This window comes from Desmodus rotundus, chromosome 1, assembly GCF_022682495.2.
Source record: "Desmodus rotundus isolate HL8 chromosome 1, HLdesRot8A.1, whole genome shotgun sequence".
Classification (NCBI taxonomy): Eukaryota; Metazoa; Chordata; class Mammalia; order Chiroptera; family Phyllostomidae; genus Desmodus; species Desmodus rotundus.
The window spans coordinates 86,959,757-86,982,218 of NC_071387.1; the positions used below are offsets into that span (position 1 = coordinate 86,959,757).

General features: G+C 39.9%; 1 protein-coding gene across 5 annotated transcripts in view; it reads left to right on the forward strand.

Moving 5' to 3' along the window:
- VPS35L (VPS35 endosomal protein sorting factor like) overlaps positions 1-22,462 on the forward strand; it is a 159,352-nt gene that overhangs the window by 31,914 nt on the left and 104,976 nt on the right. For 3 of the 5 annotated variants that reach the window (XM_024560480.3, XM_045195354.2, XM_045195355.2), the window contains exons 7-9: positions 5,001-5,129; positions 11,316-11,400; positions 19,770-19,826. In XM_024560480.3, coding sequence (XP_024416248.1) covers positions 5,001-5,129; positions 11,316-11,400; positions 19,770-19,826 — 271 coding nt within the window. The remainder of the gene's footprint in view (positions 1-5,000; positions 5,130-11,315; positions 11,401-19,769; positions 19,827-22,462) is intronic. The other 2 variants (XM_024560482.3, XM_053925787.1) reach the window with 2 other exon arrangements.

Below are 22,462 nucleotides of genomic sequence, written 5' to 3' on the forward strand. Positions count from 1 at the left end.
TGAGATACCACTTCACACCAGTCAGAATGGTTATCATTAACACATGAACAAAGAAGAAGTGCTGGCGAAGTTGTTGATTAAAGGGAACCCTGGCACATCGTTGGTGGGAATGCAGACTGGTGCAGCCATTGTGGAAAACAGTATGGAATTTCCTCAAAAAACTAAAGATGGAACTGCCTTTTGATCCAGCGATACCACTGCTAAGATTATACCTTAAGAATCCTGAAACACCAGTTCAAAAAAACCTATGCACTCCAATATTCATAGCAGTATTATATATATAATAGCCAAGTGCTGGACACAGTCTATGTGCCCATCAGTAAATGAGTGGATCAAAAACTGTAATCCTTTTGCATTATAGAATATTACACAGTAGAAAGAAAAAAGGAAATTCTACCCTTGCGATAACAGGGGTGGAACTGGAGAGTATTATGCTTAGTGAAATAAGCCAGGCAGGGAAAGACAAATACCATATGATCTCACCTGTAAGTGGAACCTAATTAAAAAAAAAAAAATCAAATGAGCAAAATAGAACCAGAGATATGGAAATAAAGAACAAACTGACATTGACCAGAGGGGAGGGTTGAAGGGAATAACATGGAAAAGAATGGGAAGGGGCAAGTGAGGGAACTTGAATAGAGGACTCATTGGCATGGACAATGGAGGGGATATAGACTACGGGAGTATGGGGGCATGGTCTGAGGAGAGCAATGGCGAAAAATGTGGGAGAACTGAAATGGAACAATTTTTAGAAAAAGTGAAATAAATGTCATCCAAATTGGAAAGGAGGAAATAAAAGTGTCATTATTTGCAGATGACATGATAATGTACACAGAAAACCAAATAGACTCCACCAAAAAACTACTTGAACTAATAAGTGAATTTGGCAAAATAACAGATACAAAGTCAATATTCTGAAATTGAAGGCATTTTTGTATACCCATCAGTAAATGCCCATCAGTAAATGAGTGGATCAAAAGCTGTGGTACATTTACACAATGGAATACTATGCAGTAGAAACAATGAAATATCAGAAATAGAAAGTAGGGGGAAAAATCCCATTTACTATAGCGACAAGAAAAATGAAATACCTAGGAATAAACTTAACCAAGGAGATAAAAGACCTAGACTCGGGAAACAGCACACTCATGAAAGAAAGTAAGGAAGGTACAAACAAATGGAAATATGTACCATGTTCATGGATAGTGAGAATCAATGTCATTAAAATGTCTATGCTACCCACAGCAATGTATAGATTCAACACAATCCTTATTAAATACCAGTGACATATTTCACAGATGTGGAATAAATATTTCAAAAATTTATGCGGAATAAATAACAACCCCAAATAATCGCAGCAATCTTGGAAAGAAGAACAAAGTAGCAGGGATTACAAGTACATGATATCAAACACAAGGCCTGTGTGACCAAAACAGTCTGGTACTGGCATAAGAAGAGACACACAGATCAATGGAACAGAATAGAGAGCCCAGAAATAAACCCAAGTCTCTGTGGTCAATTAATATTTGACAAAGGGAGGAGAAGCATAAAATGGAGTAAAAATAGTCTCTTCAACAAATGGTGTTGGAAGGTCTGGACAGCTCCATGCAAAAAATGAAACTTGATCACCTACTTACACCATACACAAAAAGAAATTCAAGGTAGATAAAAGACTTAAATATAAGTTGCAACACTGAAAAAGTCCTGGAGGAGAACATAGGCAGGAAAAAATCAGATATCCCACACAGTAATATTTTTGGCCATACATCGCCCAGAGCAAGGGAATTAAAGAAAGAATAAACAAATGGGGCTACATCAAATTAAAAGTCTTTTACACTGCTAAAGAAAACATTGTATGGCAAAACATATTTGCCTACTATACCTTGGACAAGGATTTGATGTCCAAAATATATAAAGGACTCATGTTACTCAACACCAGGAAGATAAACTATCCAATTTAAAAAATGGGCAAGGGACTTGAACAGATACTTCTCTAAGAACATTCAGAGGCCCCATATATATATGAAAGGATGCTCAGCATCATTAGCCATCGGAGAGTTGCAAATTAAAAGCATAATGAGATACCACTTCACACTGTTAAGAATGGCCATCATAAACATAAACAACAAGTGCTGGGAAGGTTGTGGAGAAAAAGGAACCCTAGTGCACTGTTTGTGGGAATGCAGGCTGATTCTGCCAATGTTGAAGACAGTATGGAATTTCCTCAGAAATCTAAAGATGTAACTGCCTTTTTACCCAGCTTTTCCACTGCTGGTATTATACCCTAAGAGGCCTGAAACATCAGTTCAAAAGGACCTATGTAGCCCTATGTTTATAGCAATTTATTTACAATAGCCAAGTGCTGAAAACAGCCAAAATGCCCATCAGTAAATGAGTGGATCAAAAGCTGTTGTATATTGATACAATGGAATACTATGCAGTAGAAAGAAAGGAAGGAAGGAAGAGGAAGGAAGGAAAGGAAGGGTAGGGAGGAAGGGAAGGAAGGAAAGGAAGAAAGAACGGAAAGGGAGAGAGGGAGAGAGAGAAGGAATTACATTTGCGACAGCATGGATGGAACTGGACAGCATTATGCTAAGTGAAATAAACCACACCCCAACAGACAACACTGTGTGATCTTACCTATAACAGGAACTTAATGAACAAATCAAACTAGCAAAAAAGAACCAGAGCATGGAAACAAGGAAGAAACTTACAGGGATCAGAGGGGAGGCTGGAGCAGGAAAAGGGGGGAAAGAATGGGAAAGGCCTAGTTAAAGAACAAGTATAAATGGACATGGACAACATGGTGGGGACTGACTGGGAGCAGGGTATGGGTAGGGCAGGGGAGAGCAACAGGGAAAAATTGGGATAACTGTAATTGAACAACAACAAAGAAAATATTGTACTTGAGTATGAGGACACATACACAGGCAAATGTCAATTGAAATGTAATTATTTGATGACATAAAAACAAAGGCTTTTTTACCCAATAAATAAAAAATAAAAAAGAACCCCATCCCCCCCCAAAAAAGAGATTCTAGTTGTGTGGACTGAATGGGGATACTTAGAAATTCACAAAGGGCCATATCATGGCAGTTGCATTGGTGTGATGTATGTCTTGCTGCTTGTTTGAGAGTCCTTCCAGCTCTAAAACCAGAGTAGTTGGGTCCTGGGCAGAATCTAATAGTCCACTAGGTAGAATCTAATAGTCCACTATCTTATTTCCAAATTTAGACTGAATACATTTTGAATTTGGATGCCAGTGAGCCTCTGTCTGCATATCATCAGTCAACCACAGCAGGTAGAAAGGGAATTACTGAGGGGTTTAATCAACACTCTTTAGTCTGTGAGTCTGTGAAAGTTACTTGAGTTGGTTTAAGTTGAAAATGGGGACTAAATTGGAGAAAAGGGTGGTATCTGAACCCAAGATCACAATGGCCTGGACCTAGGGACTGAGGAACAAGCCAAGAACCCAGAAGCTGGCCTTTGTTTCTCTTGGTTCTGTGTAACTCCCTCATCACTGATTCTTTGTCTATTTCTTCTTCTTCTTCTTTTTTTTTTTTTCCTACAGACTGGTTTCCTTTGCTCACAGCAGATATGGTGGCCCCATGGCTTCTAAGTTAACAGTATCTTAGGTTAAGGTTAGGTTATACTGTGGTAACAAATGAACCCCCATGTATCAGTGGCTTAATTATAAGGTTTATTTCTTCCTCACATTATTCATCCAGTGAAGTTGACAGACAACACAATCTCATGGTGCTGCCTTCTCAACAGATAGTTTCTGGGGTTGTCATAGTCAAGCTGACGAAAGGGTCCCTTTTTACTACCTCAAAAGGGACATGTGTCCCTCTGCTCACAGCCTGTTTGCCCAAACTAGTCACATGACTCCTCCTACTGCAAAGGGGCAGGGGGACCCTATGTCATAGTTCAAATGACCAGTTAAGATCAGTCCACATTTTCCGAACCTTGTATTCTGTAAACAGAGTTCTTCACTTTGGTTTCCATAGGACCAAATTATAATACACGTGAGGAGGTTCCTGATCCCCTCATGTGGATTATAATGACCCTTACTCAAGTGAGCTTAGAGCATCTCAAAAAAAAGCAAGAATGAATGAATGAGCACATACTGTGGCTATGCTAAGTCTTCATACGTTATTTCATCCATGTGGTGATCTAGCTGTCTTCTGCCACAGGTGTTTGCTGTGGTCTGTTTTTTTGTCCTGAATTCTCTCTCCCTTAAGTAGCATTAGGAGGTCTAGATCACATCGCCTTCCCCCCCAGTGCTTACTTAATATGTGTACACCACTGAGAGTTTGTCTCAAGCATTACTTCTCCCAGGAAACCATTCTTAGCCACCAGTCTAGAGTCCTTGCCTGTTACCATATTTCTTCCACTCTAAGGTGAACCTTTTCTCCAACATTTGAATATCTCTCAAATTGGGCCATATCTCTCCAGTGGTACATGTCAGTGATCAGCAAGGGTTTTTTTTTTTTCTTGTAGTGGTACATGAAACAGTTGTGCTTCTCAAAGTGGGCATTTCAGATTCAGTATTGTTTCCTTCCAAGCGCTTATCTCAGTTTGTATTAAAGTCTATTTTGTACCATGTACCTTTAAACTCCATTAGTGCAGAAATAATGTCATTTTGCTTAACTTTGTATCTCGAGTATCTAGTATACCATGCCTGGCACACTGTGGGTCCAGATAATTGTTTGTTATCCCTGTTATCTCTCTCTATTCAGATATGAGGCCCTGGGAAGAAAGTATCTCACCCAGAATCACGTGGTAGTAAGTGGCTGAGGTGGGAGTTGGCCTAGGTCAAACTTGCCTCCAAGGCCAGTCTCTCAGTCACTGTTCTTTGCCCATCTTTTAGAAAACTCAAAGAACCTGTTTATTCACAAGACAAAACTATCAATCCTGGTGGGCATATGAAGAAAACTTAAGAGTGAGGCTCAGCCAGTGTTTTCCTTTTGTGCTTACACTTTCCTGCTTTCTCCCCACAGGGATCCCAAAAGGAATTGTTGAATTTGACTCAACAGGATTATGTGAACCGCATAGAGGAGCTTAACCAGTCACTGAAGGATGCCTGGGCCTCGGACCAGAAAGTAAAGGCTCTAAAAATAGTCATCCAGGTCAGGTCTAGTGATTTTTTTCTTTTTCTTCTGAGTTTCCTATGTAAAACTCCTTTGTGGATAATCAGGATTTTTATAGGCCTAGTTTTTTCATCTGGTCCGTTTTCACATACTTCCTGTGAATTTGTTTTTATGAGATGGCTAATCCCACTGCCACCATGTGCAGCTGTACAGGTTGTGCACTGCACAGTCCAGGAAACTCACCCTAGAACCTCACTCTGGGTTGTGCAGTTACATTGGTTGTGCCAATGTGCAGTTCATTGGCCCTTGTACAGCTACTGGAGCTTTTATAATTTGTACAGACAGGAGGTAAACAACTAGATTTTGGGTTTCCTTGACCAGATTTTCTTTGTGTCTTCGGGACTAATGGTTGTGTGTCCCTGATAATGTACATTTTTGGGTCATATTCTGCATAATTATGTGACAAAACATATTTATGGTATTAGGAGAGTTACATTTGGTGAATCCATTTTGTTGATGAATTTGTTGGTCCGTGACAACTCTTGGACCTTAAAAGCGAGTTTTGTAAGGAAAACAGCTTATTCTGTTTCTTGACCCTTGAGATCATCCTGTCTTGGCAAACCATGCTCAGAAACACACTAAAAAATAATGTATGCATTATGATTTTCACAGCACAGTTAACAAAGAATTTCTGAGTAACCATTTTAGTTCAAAAAGACAAATCCCATTTTTGTTTAATGTCATGGCAATGTGACATTTGTTTTGTCACCTGTTGCTTTGGGGAGAGGGTTAGGAGAGCATAGGAGCCTTTGCAGTGGGTGCTGGAAATCTGTTAAGATGGCACTTTATATGGCAGATGTTATTTTTTGAGAGTTTCATGACCAGGCCCTTCAATCACTGTTAGTTTTCAAAGTAAATGCCCATGAAGAAGGGTCTTCTTATCTGGATGCACATGATAGAGGGTTGTTTGCTGAGGGGCTTAAATGAGAAAATAATCTTAAACTAATGATTGCTTCTTCAGGATGTTTTTATTGGCAGCATCTCTACATATAGAGTATTGCAACATAGAACTGTAACTTCTGAATTTTGCAGCTGGAGGAGATTTGATTGGTGTTTTCTCAAAGAAAAGAACTGTGGACAAATTTGAGTAACTCCACACCTGGTTAATTGTAACTGCCTTACTTTTAATACTTTAAAGACTGCCTTTATTTAATAAAGGTAGTCAAGTTACAGAGTGTGGAGAAATGGGACCGGTTCACTTTATTTGCTCTGCAATAAGGTTTCTGTTTTTGTAGCTTTATTGAGATATATTTTACATATCCTAAAATCCACCATTGTAAGTGTGCAATTCAGTGATTTTTAGTGAGTTTACAGAGTTATGCAACTATTACACAATCCATTGTTAAAACATTTTCATTACCCTCCCCTTCAGATTACCTCAAGCATGTTTGCAGTTAAACCTTGCTGTCACTTCTGGCCCCAGAAAACTGCTAATCTCCTTTTGACACTCTAAACTTTCATTTTCTAGATATTTCATGTATGTGGGATCATTCAGTATGTAATCATTTGTTTCTTCTTCTTTCCTCAGCATAATGTTTTTGAGATTCCTCCATGTTGTAGTGCCAGTACTTTATACTGTTTTACTGCTGACTGGTATTCTAGTGTATGTATAACCACATTTTACTTATCCATTAATGAATTGATGGACATTTAGACTGTTTCCACTCTGGTTCTTATAAGTAATGCTACTATGAACACTTGCATACAAGTCTTTGTGCGGACATATGTTTTCATTTCTCTTAAGTAGATTCCTAGGAGAGGAATTGCTGAGTCATATGGTATGTTTATGTTTAACTTTTGAGAAATGGCCAACCTGCTTTCCAAAATGGCTGCACCACTTGTATTCCTGCCAACAGTGTGTGGACGTTCTAGCTCTTAAAACAGTTGTCTGTCTTTTTGATTATAGCCATCCTTGTGGGTTTGAAGTGGCATATTACTGTGTTTTATGTTTTTAATCCTCACCCAAAGACATGTCTTCATTGATTTTAGAAAGAGAAGAGGTGAGGGGGGCGGGTCGGTGGAGAAAGACAGACAGACAGTGATGTGAGAGAAACATCAATCAGTTGTCTCCCATATGCACCCTGCCTGGGGATCAAATCCACAACGTAGGCATTTGCACTGACCTGAAATCAAATCCGCAACCTCTGGTACATGGGATGATGCTCCAACCCAGGGCTCATTGTGGTTTTAATTTGTATTTCCCTGCTAACTAATGATGTTGAATATCTTTTCATGTGCTTATTGGCCATTTTTATATTTTCCTTTAGTGAAATGTCTATTCAGGGCTTGCCCATTTTAAAAATAGGTTGTTTATCTTCTTTTTGAATAGTAATAATTCTTTATGTATTCTTGATTCAAATTCTTTATCAAATATATGCTCCAAAAGTATTTTTGTCTAGTATGTGGCCTGTCTTTTGATTTTCATAGTGGCGTCTTTTGAAGTGTGGACATTTTAAATTTTAATGAAGTTCAGTTAATTGTCTCTCTTTTGGCTCATTGGTTGTAGAAGTTTTATAGTTTTAGTTCTTGTGTCTACATCTGTGGTCCATTTTGAATTAATTTTTGTGTATGTTATAAGAACATAAATTTATTTTTTTGCATGTGGATGGCCAATTATCTCAGCAACATTTGTTAGAAAGACTTTCTTTTCCGTATTGAACTATCTTGGCACTGTTGTCAAAAGTCAACTGACTGTAAACGTAAGGGTTTATTTCTGAACTCTCAAGAGTGTTCCACAGATCTGTAAGTCTTTTCTTATGCCAGTACCACATTGTCTTGAGTACTATAGTTTTATGGTAAGTTTTGAAGCGGGGTAGTATAAGTCTTTTCACTTTGTTCTTCTTTTTTTCCAAAGCTGTTTTGACTCTTCTTGGTGCTTTGCATTTCCATATGATTTTTGGAATCACTTGTCAATTTCTTCCCACCACCCCCAAAAAACAAACCTTCTGGGATTTTGGTAGGGATTGTGTTGACCCTATAGGTCAATTAGAGAGATTTGCCATCTTAAGAAAAGTGAGTCTACTGGTGTATAAATTATGTGTCATTCATTTTATTGATGGGTATCTGGTTCTTGCTTTTTCTTTTTTTATTATTTTGAATAGTGTTACTGTGAACACTCTTGGACATGTCTGCTGGCCTTTCTCTGATGATGGTCCATACCTCAGAGTGGAGTTGCTTGGTGCAGGGTGTATACAATACCATTATTTTCCAAAGTAGCTGTGCCAGCTGACATGTTTGCAGTAGCAGTGACAGTATGAGAGTCTGGGCTATTCAGCATCCTCTCCACATTTGGTATGAGCAGAATTTCTGTCTTCATTTTTTCAAATTAGGAGGTGATAAAATCCTATTTTATGGTGGTTTTAATTTGCTATTCCCTGATTATAATAATATTGATCACCTTTTCACATGCTTACTGACAGTTGGGATTTTCTTTTCTGTAAAATGCCTTTTGTTGATTCTGTTCGCTTGTTTTTTAATTATGTTATTTGTATTCATATTGATTTTTAGGATATTTTTACACGTATTCTGGGTAGTACTTGTTCTCTGATCATTCAGTCTGTTTCCTCCATTTGCTTTGGTTAACCATTTTTTAAAAATCCTGATAATTAGAAACTCCTAGTGTTCCTTTAGATTAGAGTATTGCTAATTGGAAACAAATGGAAAACACCTTTTTAATATTTTTCTAGCAATGTTAATAAATTTGATAGCAAGTATTTCAGGCGGAGTAATTTATTAGTACTTCAGGTAATGTTTGTAACAGTGGTTCTCAGCCTCAGCAGGATGTTAGAATCACGTGGGAGCTTTAAAATCTCCTGAGTCCACACTAACACCCAAAACCAGCTTTATCAGGATCTCTGGGAGTGGGACCCAGGCACCACTATTTTTGAAAGCTCCCCAGATGATTCCAAACACTGGCTTTTAGAATGCTTAGTCCATTCAGACTCTGCTGCACATTGTGGATATCTTGTGAAGTGGATGTCCTAGAGCTCTTGTTAAAAATACTGATTTCCTGGTGCCTCCCTGGAGGATTTGAGAAGTAGGTTTAGCATGGAGCAGAGAGTCTGTATTTTTAATACATACCGTGGGGTTCTGAAACTTCACCAAAGCTTTGAAATCTTGAGGAATCTTCAAAATTGTGATTTAAAAGGTAACTTCAATTCATAACATTATGACTTTAACTTTGGATTTAAAAAAAACTCTGCTTCCTGTTATCTTATATAAAATATATGTTCTGTGACACCAGGTTAATCAATGCACAGATGTTGGGAAGCCCCAGGTGTGTTTAATTTGAAATCTTCTGTTTGAATTCTCTTTTTCTCACCTTCCGAGTGGGCACCAACTCATCTGTGAGGCCACTGGGTAAGAGCTTGGGAGATGTGACATCCTTAGGAACCGAGAGTTGTGTATTATAAGCAGTCTCTAAGACTCAGAGTTGTTTGCATTTTTGAAGCCCTGAAATTTCATGGGGTAATTGTTTAAGTTGGAACGCTCACAAAGGACATAGGATAAAACACAAAGCAGGGCATCAGAAAATAGAGTTCTGCAAATGCCATGTTTGGTGTCAACACCAGCATTTTAACAGCTTACATTTCCCTCCACCCCCTCCCCCAGATAATATTTGGGCTGTAAGAGGATGTTTTACAAATTAGACATGTTACTTACTTTTAAGCATGTAGAGCTGGGAGAAACTTGGTGAATCTAACAATTTAGGTATTGGGTAACAAAGTGAGAAGAGATGACCACTTTCTTCTTTTTTTTTTTTAAAGGTTTTATTTATTTATTTTTAGACAGAGGGGAAGGGTGGAGAAAGAGAGGGAGAGAAACATCAGCGTGTGGTTGCCTTTCGTGCACTCCCTACTGGGGACCTGGCTCACAACCCAGGCATGTGCCCTGACTGGGAATTGAACTAGCAACCCTTTGGTTCGCAGTCCGGCACTCAGTCCAATGAGCCACATCAGCCAGGGCATGCCAGTCTACTACTTGATAGGATGAACTTGTAACCATTGTCTGCAGGTTGGAAATGCATATTAAATACCCAAATATTTTTAAGTGACATTTTTCTCTCTGAGGGTCAACCATTGGAATAATAAAATAGGGCAAGGTTCTTTAGTTCTTTATGCTGACTTTTGAATTTGTAAAGACTTTGGGTCATTAAATTCAGTTCTTTAAAGTAGAAATCATTTTTTCTTGTTTGTTTTTGTTTTGTTTCTGGTTATAAGTGATGACTTTTGTTTATTTTTTTATTTTTATAGAGAGGGGAAGGGAGAAAGAAAGGGAGGAGAAACATAAATGTGTGAGAGATATAGTTGCCTCTTGCATGCCTGCAACTGGGGACCTGGCCTGCCTCCCAGGCATGTACCCTGAATGGGAATTGAACCTGTGACCTTTTGGTTCTCAGGCCGGTGCTCAATCCACTGAGCCACATCAGCCAGGACATAAGTACTGACTTAATCTCAGGCATTTAAGGCCAAGTTGTGTGACTGCAGTTTTCTGTTAAGAGTCCTGAACATGTCAGTGTTCCCCTAGCTCGAGTGATAGCGTGGGGATTGAGTACGTCCTTGTGGAACCCAGATGCTTGCAGTGTTGAAGACCATAGTCCAGAGAAACATGAGCTCGCTGAAGCTTGTAATGTTTCTTTTAGAGGGATATTTGGGAGTGAGTGTAAATGGTAGATGCTAGTTTTAAGAAACCCTGGAGATTTATTAATGGGGTCATTTCACAGAAAACAATGTTTAAGAATTGAGACCATCCTGAAATAAACCAGAGGTAGCCATGCTGAAAAGCAGCTGGAACAAAGATGGGAATCATCTGCAAAGCATTTAATGGAGAGTTGTCATTGACTTCCTTTGCTGACCTTGAGTGCTGACCCTAGTTTGGTATATGAGTAGAGACCCTTTTGGGTGAGATCTCTCAGTCCTTTGGTTTTTCTGGAGGAAAGTGGTAGTGTCTTTCCTAAAGAGGCTCTGTTGTGAGCAGAGTCTCACTGTCATTGTCAAAAACACAGTGGTTTTGCTTATCATTGTATTTCCAGTGTCAAGCAAGGGCTTGAAATGTGGTAAGCACCTCCACTTGTTTGTAGAAATTGTTAATTTTCCAGGCCTGGAGTGTTCCAACCAAGTGAGACACAACAACAGAATGAATATTCTTTTCTCTTCTCTTTTTTAGTGTTCAAAGCTGCTTTCAGACACAAGTGTTATTCAGTTCTACCCAAGCAAATTTGTCCTCATCACTGACATACTTGATACATTTGGTAAGTACTAAGTACTAGTCATATTCATTTTAGAACTAGGAAATATATATATTTTTTTGCCAGAAGTTGGGTGGTGGAGGTGCTTTAAATTAGGTTCTGTTGTGGTTTAAGTATAGGCAAATCATGAGGGAGACCCCCCCGCCCCCCCCCCCCCCGCAACTCCTGCTATTTAACAAGGGTACTGTTATCGAAAGAATTTTAAATTATGTGTTTTCTAACCTTCTGATAGACTACTAAAGAAAGTGAGTGAAGTGGGGCCAGCACGCAGCCTGTCTAGATCAGCAGCAGTCTGTCGCCATCTCATGGCGTCTGGAACTCACTTTGTTGGAACTGAACTTGGAATTTCTTCCTAGTCTTTTCTTGGTCCTCAGTGGATTTCTCTCTGGGGAAATGGCAGCACTATGTATCTTCTTGCCCAAGCTGAAAATCTGAGAGTCTTCTCCCTTGTGCCCCACATCCAGTCCTAAGTTCTTCAATTTAGCTTCTTAAATCTCCCCAGCATTCCATTTTTTTCTGTCTTCAGAGAAAAACCTTAGTCCAGGCCACAGTCCTCTCATACCTGGATGATGGCTGCAGCTCTTATGAGCTTTTCTCACATTATTGTGGCTGTTCCTTGTCCCATGTGCCACTCCTCAGGCAGAATGATTTGTGGGAGGCCAGCAGAGAGGTCTGGACTAAAGAGAATGACCTGAACCCCCTCTGCAGAAACAGGAGACCTTGGTGCTGCTTGGCAGTGGTTAGTGTCCAGAGCATCATGCCATTAGCAATTTGCCCAAACCATGCAGCCTTTTAGGCGATACATGGTGTTGAGCAATGAGGTCCCCCATAAGAACTAGTGAACAGTTGCCTTCTGAGAGCTGAACACATAGGCAGTCAGAACAGTGACATTCACTGCCTTACTACCATTCACTCTCTTACTACCAGTGGGCTCCCAGCCCCACAAGTCTTGTTTATAACTCATCAAAAGATCTAATGTGTCAGAAAGCAAATTTCAGTGAGACCCATTTAGTTTACAGCAGACGAGGGACCTGAATGTATTAGCTATAACAAGTGATAGAAAACCTGACTCCTACTGATCTGGGAAAAAGGGACTTTATTGGCTTAGTTTGAAAAATCCAGGGGTAATTTCTAGCTTCAGGTACAGCTGGATTTAGGAACTCAAACATGGTCTTCAGGATCATGACTTTTTCTAGTACTTTTCCTTGAGTTGGCTTCATTCTCATACTCTATAAGGTGCCCTCACTTCCGTTAACTGCTAGTAGTCCTAGGACAAGGAAAGAACTTTATTTTTCTAAGCAAATAAAGTCCAACAAAATTCCAACAATTCCAAGCAAATAAAATTCCAACAAAAGTTCCAGAATTCCATCTCATTGGCTTGGATTGGATCACATGTCTGTCCCTGAGCAGTTTATGTTACCTGGGGAATGAAATGTGCAGATTATTCAGGCCTGGATTAGGCTATTGCCTGAAGAAAGGGGTATGGAAACTAACTGGCCTAAAAGAAGTGATGCCCCAGCTAAAAAGTAGGATCTGTCAGGTTCAAATGACCCAGAGAGGAAGTGTTAGGCACTGCTGGGCACTGAGGATGTCTCAGCAAATAAGAGACAAAAATCACTGCCTTTGTGGGCTTATGTGCCAGTAAAAGAGGATTTACAGAACAAATAAGTAAACCCAACTGTATAGTAGATGACAGTCAGTGCTGTGGAGTAAAAAAATGAGAATAGGGTTAGGGGAATGAGAGAATGGGCAAGGGTTGGGGAGGCTATACTTTTAAGCAGGGTGGTTGGAAAAGGCCTCAATGAAAAAAATTGATATGTGGGTAAATAGTTGAAGGAGGGGAGAGAGGAGCCACATGTTCTATGGGGGTGGGAGTGCAGGGCCAGGTTATGCCAAGGAACAGTTAGTGTAAATATCCTGGGATGGGAATAATGGCTGGTAATTTTGAAGAGCTGAGAGGCCAGGGTGGCTGGAGTAAGGTGAGCAACAAGGAAGGGCAGGAGCTAATATGGCCAGAGATCCAGGTGGGCCTTGGAGGCTATTGGAAGGACTTGAGCTTTGAACTTGAGGACTTGAGGAGCTACAGGAATGTTAAGCAAAGCAGGGGTGCCATTCGCTTTGAGTTCTATTGAGCTCCCTCTGGCTGCTGTGTTGAGACTAGACTATAGAGCAAGGGGTGGGGAGCCCAGTGAGGAGGCCATTATAGCACTTTAGCTAGAAAATGAGGGTGGTGTGGACCCAGCACGGTGTTGGAGATGGGGGTAATAATCCAGAATGTATGGGTGCATTAGGCTCTCCCAATAAATAGTAAATCATATACTCCTTGGACCTCCACTTGTCCTCATACACAATTGTCTTCACCGAGTGAAGACATTAGCCAGGGAGACAAGTCGGTGGCTGTGTCTGGTCTTCTTGACAGTTCTACTTCTCATGGTGAATTAACATATTGGCCTTCTGGTTCCCCTTATTGGCCTCCTGCAAGTTTCTTTTGCATGAGTCAGCATCCTTGTTAGGTAAGCTCAGGGACACCAGTGAGATCCAGTTTCTAACTGGTGAGCCTGGCTAGATCCAAACATTGATCTCGTGAGAATTTTGGGCAGCCATCCTGCCAGCCTCTGCTGGCGGTACTCCAGTCCCAGACCTCAACAAGATGGATGTAGTGCAGATGCCTGCTGTCATAGGTGGATTAGAACTTGACAGTACTGGTGGAGATAAACCCTCAACAAATAATGTCCTTTGGCCTGACTCTTTTTTTTAGGTGCTTTAGGAATTCTAAGTTACACTGTCTTTATATCCCTGTGAGGTAGAGTCTGGAATTACCCCATCTCACAGGTGAAGAATCTGAGGCACAGAGAAGTAGGTAGCCCAAGTTCACAAGGGTAGTAAGTTCTCTTTGCAGTCAAACCACCCGTTTTATTTTTGTTGTACTTGGTTCATGAGGAAATTTTGTTCTCTGTGAAAATTACAAACGCTAATTTCACCTCTGGGAATTTATCCCAGTGTGTAGCAACAGAAGACTAGAAACAACCCAGGTGTCCATCAATAGAGAATGTCTATACATTGGAGAAGTAGGATGCCTCTAAGACTGAGAGTATGCTCTGCATTGTGAGTTGGAAAGATTTCCAGGCTGTATCATCATGTGAAAACATTAAGATGCAGAACAGCTATAGAGAATGTTCTGTTTTTGTGCATATTCCCTTGTATTTGCCTAAAGAAGTATCAGAAGGACACCCAAGAAATAAATAAAAGTGGGACCCCCTAGAGGGTGGTGGGAGTGGTGAGGTGATTGGGACAGGCTGAGAGAGAAACTTTGGTCAACACCTTCTGCTGCATTTGGGAATTTTGAACCATGCAAATGTTTTCCCCATTTGAAATTGAACATTTGAACAAGTATCTGTCTTCAGCACTTTTCTCCTTCCATTCCACTTCCAATGACGTTCCCAGTGGTGCCAATGTCTGGATCTGTGGTGAATGTTACTTCTCAGGATGATGGGGCAGCTTGAACCTGCAGGTGCTCAAGGAGACTGTTTTGCTTTGGAGCTACTGAGCTGTTTCTACCTTTTAAAAAATGGGTGGACTCTGTCTTGTTTGGATGAGATCTCGGAGTGCTGAGGTCCATCTCATGCATCTGCTCCCCAAGGAGGTGCTTGACAGTACAGGGGAGGTGTTTTGTGGTGGTGGACAGGACTAGTTGGGGCTGGAGAATTGTGCTGGGCGGGGATATGGGACACAGCCCAGGAATCTGCAGCATGAAGGCACAAGGAGGGCTCTCACTGGGATTTCACAGAGGCCCTGAACCCAGAGCTGGGCACGAATCTGGCTGCATTCCTTGCCTCGTCTCCAAAGGTAAGCCTTGGTTTCTTCACTTATAAAATGGGCATGACACACCCCTGCCTCATGGGTTTTCTGGAGAGAATTAGATGAGATAATGCATGTAATGTTTTTCCTCTTGTAATTGCTTGCTGTCAGAATCAGTGTAAACAACTTTGAACAGTGCTTGACACAAAGTAAGTGCTCAGAAAATGTTAGCTAGTATCATTGTCATTATTTAGTTTTTTAATGTTTTTGGTTTATCAGAAAATGGGACAAGAAAGGAAATAAATCTAGGATTGGGTACTATTTCTCAAAGTAGTTGTCCACTGGCTTAATAAAAGAAAAAACAAATTCACCAAACTTGTTTGGCCAAAGTGATTTTGCTGTTAAAATCCCTTTAGAGTATGAAGATTAAATATAAAAATTGTGGTGCTAGAGAGGTAGCAAGCTTTTTTGTGAAGGAAGTAAAGGTATTTCATACTCTTAAGGCCAGTCTGTGTGCCCTAGGAGGTGAGAATTTAGGCAGCTGCCCACTGTGGTTCACCGTGATGTCCCAAGGTAAAATAGGCAGTCCCAGTGCCTGATTCTGTGGTTGTCACAGAGGCAGCCTCTTACTGTACCAGAAGAGACTGCCACAGAGAGCCCATGAGCACAGGTAACCAAACACTTCCTGCCAGGAGGACAAAGGCAGGTCCTTTTGAGACTTGAAGTGTGTTCTCTGACGCTTCCTGGGAACGTCTACAATGAAGCACTGGTTTGGAACAGTGGCTCTCATCCTTGGCTGCATACCTGGGGAGCCTTAATAACATTCCCAATCATGACGCGGTACCCCAGACCATTTATATCAGATCCTCTGAGAATGGACACAGGCATCAGCATATTTTCAAGTGCCCCAGGTACTCTGAATATTCAGCCAAGTTTGAGAACCACTGCTTTAGAAGGAAGAAGAAGGTTTGTTGATGTTTTCAGAGATTGCTATATCCAAGGTAAGTTTTAAAATTAAAAATGGGACTTCCAGCCCACATGGAGACATAGGTAGATACACTTTGCCTCTTTGTACAACCAAAAGAAGGACAACAACACATTTAAAAACAAAAAATAACCATAACTTCCAGAAAATCAAACTGAATAGAAGTCTGACAACCAAGGAGTTAAGAAGAAACATTCACCCAGACCGGTAGGAGTTGTGGAGACAGGCAACGGGGGTGGAAAGGAGACGCAGCAAGGCAGTGGCTGGAGGACCTGGTAAGGCAGTGGCTGGCAGAGGGGGTGGTCTCACATTTGCATGCAGATAAACCAGGAGGAACAACGGGGAGCGAGATACGCTGTGCAAGCCAGGGTTCTAGCCCTGGGAAATAAAGCCTCAAAACTTATGAGAGTAAAAATCTGTGGGGGTTGCAGTGGCAAGAGAAACTCCCAGCCTCACAAAAGAGTTCATTGCAGAGACCCACAGGATCCTAGAATGTACACAAACTCACCCACCCATGAATCAGCACCAGAAGGGCCAAATTTGCCTGTGGGTAGCAGGAGAAGTAATGAAAGCCAGCCAGAGCCAAGTAAGTGGCATTGCTCCTCTCGGACCCCTCCCCCACGTACAGCATTCCAACGCAGCTACAAGGGTTGTCTCACCCTGGTGAATACCTAAGGCTCCGCCCCTTACTATGTAACAGGCATACAGAGACAAAAAAGATACTGCGCAAATGAATGTACAAATCAAAGCTCCAAAATAGAACTCAGCGATAAAGCGATAGATACCCGACGTATAAGATGCAGAGTTCAAAACACTGGTAATTGGGATGCTAATGGAAATAGTTGAATATAGTCTCAAAATAGAGGAAGAAGTGAAGGCTATGCAAAGTGAAATAAAGGGAAATGTACCAAGAGTGACAGGAAGGAAACCAGGACTCCAATCAACGATTTGGAGAAGGAATAAAGAAACATTCAACTAGAACAGAATGAAGAAACAAGAATTCAAAAAAATGAAGAGAGGCTTAGGAACCTCCAGGACATCTTTCTACATTCCAACATCTGAATCATAGGGGTGCCAGAAGGAGAAGAGGAAGAGCAAGAAATTGAAGACTTACTTGAACAAATAATGAAGGAGAGCTTCCCCAATCTGGAAAAGGAAATAGATGCCCAGGAAGCTCAGGAAGCTCCGAGAGTCCCAAAGAAGTTGGACCCAAAGAAGAGCACAGCAAGGCACATCATCATTAAGTTACCCAATATTAAAGATAAGGAGAGAATCTTAAAAGCAGCAAGAGAAAAGGAGACAGTTACCTACAAAGGAGTTCCCATTAGACTATCACCTAATTTCTCCAAAGATATCTTGCAGGCAAGAAGGGGCTGAAAAGAAGTATTCATGAAAGGAAAATGGAAATTCATGAAATTTCCATTCAGGAAAGGAAATTCATGAAAGTCATGAAAGGAAAGGACCTACCTCCAAGATTATCCAGCAAAGCTATCATTTAGAATGGAATATGGGGTCAAGTTAGAGGAGTTCATCATCACTAAGCCCTTATTACATGAAATGTTAAAGGGACTTATCTAAGAAAAAGAAGATGATCAAAAATATGAACAGTAAAATGACAACAAACCCACAACTACCAACAACTGAACCTCAAACAAAAACAAAACAAAAAAACCTCTGCAAACAACTAAAACAGAAACAGAATCACAGAAATGTAGATCACATGAGGGGTTATCAGTGGGAAGGGAGATGGGGGAGAATGAGGAAAAAGGTAGGTACAAAATGGATGGGGAGATTAAGAATAATGTGGGAAATAGAGAAGCCAAAGAACTTAGGTACGACCCATGGACATGAACCAAGAGGTTGGGGGGGAATTCTGGTGGGAGTGGGGATGCAGGGTGGAGGGGAATAAAGGGGAGAAAAAAAATGGGACAACTATAATTGCATAATCAAGAAAATATATTGGCCTGGCTGGTGTTGCTCAGTGGATTGAGCGCAGGCCTGCGAACCAAAGGGTTACTGGTTCGATTCCCAGTCAGGGCACATGCCTGGTTTGTGGGTCAGGGCCCCAGTATGGGGTGTGTGAGAGGCAACTACACATTGATGTTTCTCTCCCTGTCTTTCTTCTTCCCTTCCCCTCTCTCTAAAAATAAATAAAATCTTTAAAACTATTAAAAAATAAAAATAAAAAACCAAAGTATATTTTAAAAAATTAAAAATGGTTCTTGCCTGAATCACTGGATCTCATACTTGAGTGTATGTAAAAATTCCTTAACCAGGTTACTCAAAATTCATATTCCTAGTTTTCACCTCCTAAAATACTCTTTTTCACACTCTCTGAGCTGGTCACCAGGAATGTACATTTTCAGCAAGTGTGTTTAGGTTAGTGTAGTGTAAGTAGTGTACATGGGACAAAGAACCTAGATGGCTGCTCTTAGCTTGGCTGGCTTCTTGTCTATAATCGTGTTATTGGTCATTGCTTGATGATTTCATTTTATCTCCTGTTCTTTGATGAAAAATATTCCTATAACTTTCTTGGCTCTTTTTCTATGTATGGATAAGGTACGTGGTTCTTTACTGCCTTGAATCATGGAGTTATGAGAGAATAAAGAAACATATGACACAGGGAAATACTTTTGATGTTAAAGGTGATTTGGGAGGGTCAAGAAAATGAATAGATCTGTAAATTTCATCCCTTGAAAATTGACAGTATTTTCTAAATACCATGCATGGAATACACAAAGCTTTTTGTGCTAGGTTAGGGATTGGTCTATAGACAAGGTTCAGACTGCCCCCTTGTGTTTGTAAACAAAGTTTTATTGGAACACAAGCACATCCATTTGTTTACATACTGTCTTTAGTGGCTTTTGAGCTATAATAGCAGAATTGAGTATTTGCAACTGTATGCCAGGCAGCAGTCTGGGTACTAGGGATATGTCAGTGTACACAACTGCTTCTGGGCACCAGTCCAATCACATAAATGAGTGAAGCAGGCTGGTGATGAGAGACAGTAAGGGAGTTGGAGACTGTGGCAAACTGGTTAGTCTGTAAGCCATTTTAGGGAAGCTACTCTGTTCTAGCTGATTTTTATCCTATAGAGATATGGGCCTGTTTTTGGCACATTATATGTGAAGAAGCAGAAATCTGGGTTTTCATGTGAATTCTCCCAATTATTACATGTTGGCAACTAATTCAAAAAAATATTAAAACACTTTGTGAGCCATTGTGTGATGAGCCAAACAAAATTGATCACTGCTGGATTCAGCCTATAGGCTGCCCATTTGCAGCCTCTCATCTAGAGTATAATGTACACCATTCTCTGTCGAGTGAATGGAGGTATCTGAGGCTGCTTTGACAATATGTTCCAGTTAAAACTCAAAGAGGAGAGTGAACACTTAACTGCCTCTCACAGAAAATAAAAATCCCTTTTATTAAAAATAAAAACAGAGAAATGTAGCTTAAAATTTGTCCTATAGGTGGCAGCATATTACCACAAGTTAAAGTTTGTCTGGGAGATGTCTGTCTTCCCAGTTAACAAAGATTTATTTAGTGTTTACTTCTGAAGAGCATGATACTATCTTTTCCTCCCCAGGAAATCTCGTATATGACCGCATCTTTTCCATGTGTGTGGGTGACTGCATCTTACCAGGTAACATCATAGTTATTGCAAAGGTTTTATTCTGCCCTGGAGTCAGGATTCAGTTTATATGAAATCAGGATTTATTGAGACCTGATAAAATTTTTAAATTTTGGTTTGCTAAAAGTAAAAGAAACATCTTTACAGGTTTTTGATTGTCTGTCTTCTAATAACATCAGAAGGTTTTCAAACAGCCCAGCTAGGAATTTGGGCAAATAATTTGAATGTGCAGGAATGAAAAGGTGTTGCATTTAGATTCATCTGAACTTTCAATCAACTTAAATTCCTCTGCTGCTTGACATTTTAATATTTTTCCTAAGAAGTAAAGTGCTTTAAAAAACCCATCAAATAAATCAGTAACAGATGCTTTGCCTCTACAGTCTTTGCCCAAGTGATGTTTGCATTAAGCTTATTGCCAATCAATTTAAAATTTTCAGGAGGTTATAATGGGAGTATATTATGAATTTCTTTCTTTTTTAATTTACTTTTTTTCTTTTTTTTTATTAACATTTAGTTCCCTTACACCCCTCTCCCCTAGCAATCACCACACTTGTCCGTGTCCATAAGTCCTTTTCATTTTGCACAACGCTCCACCTTATAACGTCTCCCCCTCTAGCTGTCATCCTCTCTATCTATGAGTCTGTCCCCATTTTCCATGTTAGTTCAGTGCATTAGATTCCAAATATGAGTGAAATCATATGGTATTTGTATTTCTCTGACTGGCTTATTTCACTTAGCATAATGTTCTCCAGGTCTATTCATACTGTTGCAAAGGGAAATATTTTCTTTCCTTTTTTACTGAGTAGTATTCCATTGTGTAAATGTCCCGTAGTTGTTTTATCCACTTATCTATTGGTGAACACTTGGACTGTCTCCATATCGTGGTGATTGTAAATAATGCTGCAGTGACCATAGGGGTGCTTATATTCTTTTGAATTAGTGTTTTGGGTTCCTTCAGATATATTCTCGAAAGAGGGATTGCTGCATCCAAAGGCAGGTCCATTTTTTATGTTTTGAGGTATCATACTGCTTTCCACAATGGCTGCACCAATCTGCATTCCATGAATTTCTTTTGAAATGGTGATGATGTGTCTAGTAACATGGAACTCACACCAGCAGCTTCCTTTTCCTTTTATCCCTCTTTTCAAGTTCCTAGACTGCTGTGAGTAAATATTCTTACCCGCACACATTAGAATAAGTTTGTTTCTCTTTCACTTTACCTCCTGCTGCTCCTAGCCAGATGATGACATCAGCAACAGTAACTCATAATTTGACCTCTTCATTCATTTAATTTATCCATTCTTTATTTCTTTCATCCATCTACATATCTATATATATTTTAAACTGTTTGATATGCTTATTTCTCAGAAAGAGTCAGAACCTATAGACCTTTAGGGCTAGAAGAGCTCTTAGAAATCATCTTGTCTTATTATAATTGGGCAGACCCAGTGCAGTATAGTCAGGGACTTTTGCCCACAGCCTTGCTGCCACCTTGCTAAGATGTTGGACCTGCAGGCACTGGTCACATGGGGCTCTTGAGCACTTGATGTCTGGCCAGTCCAAACTGAGATGTGCTATGGATATTAAAAAATACAGTGGATTTCAGAGACTTAATACAAATAAAAGACTAGAAAGAATCTCACTAATAATTTTTTTAATACTGATTATACATTGAAATGGTATTTTGGATAAGTTGGGTTAATCAAGTATACATTTCCCCTGCTTTGGAATGGGCTTACATGGTATTTCTATTGGACAGCATTGTTCTAGATCCTCCCTGCCACCATATCACATCTGTTATGTTTTTAACAGTCCCTCCCATGTTCTAGATGTCTCAAGATTAGGAGGCTGTGAGCCTGGGAAGGTAGGCAGGGAGCTCCTGAATGTCAAGGCCTTATCTGTCAACGTAAAGATTTGACCAATCCGGGTTCTTTTATTTTATACCTGCCAGCTTGTCCTCCATGTGCAATACCAGCAGTAGTTTACTCTCAGCCTGCAGGCAGAGTTAAACCAAATAGGTGCTTTCCTTGGCTACAATAGTATTTTTTTAATGTTTTTTTCATACAGGTTCTACTACTTCCTATTGTTGTATACCTAACTGCCTAAAAATATATTACCTGCCTGACCCCAGAAGCATTTGAGTTTGCATCTACTGTAATAATTTTCTTTCTTCCCAATTTTTACTAACTATACCAACAACATTTTATAGGCAAGTAAGAAAAAATTACTAATAACTTTCTAGTTACATAAAAGTTTAACATAAAAGATTTTCATATTTCCAGTTCTTGTCTAAAGTTATTAATTAACACTTTTATCACTAAAATTCTTCTTCCCTGAAGTAACTTTTTTTAATAACTTGAGCAATGCATTCAGGCTTTTGTTTTCTTGAAAATAATTTCTTCACCCCCTACCCTTTAGTTAAAATCTTCATCTGCATGTGTTTTCTGGTCCCAGGAACTTGAAAGGGATAGAGGCAGACCTTTTTCAAAAATGTTTACAATCTCTGGGATGAGTCTTCATAATAATTATGTATAAAACTTTTGAAATCTACTATGCAGAATTCTGCCTGAAGAAATGAAGTTTAGAGAGGAATCTGGTGGCATTACTCATTTTTTCCATTTGAATAAGTTCTGACTGGTGACTTTAAT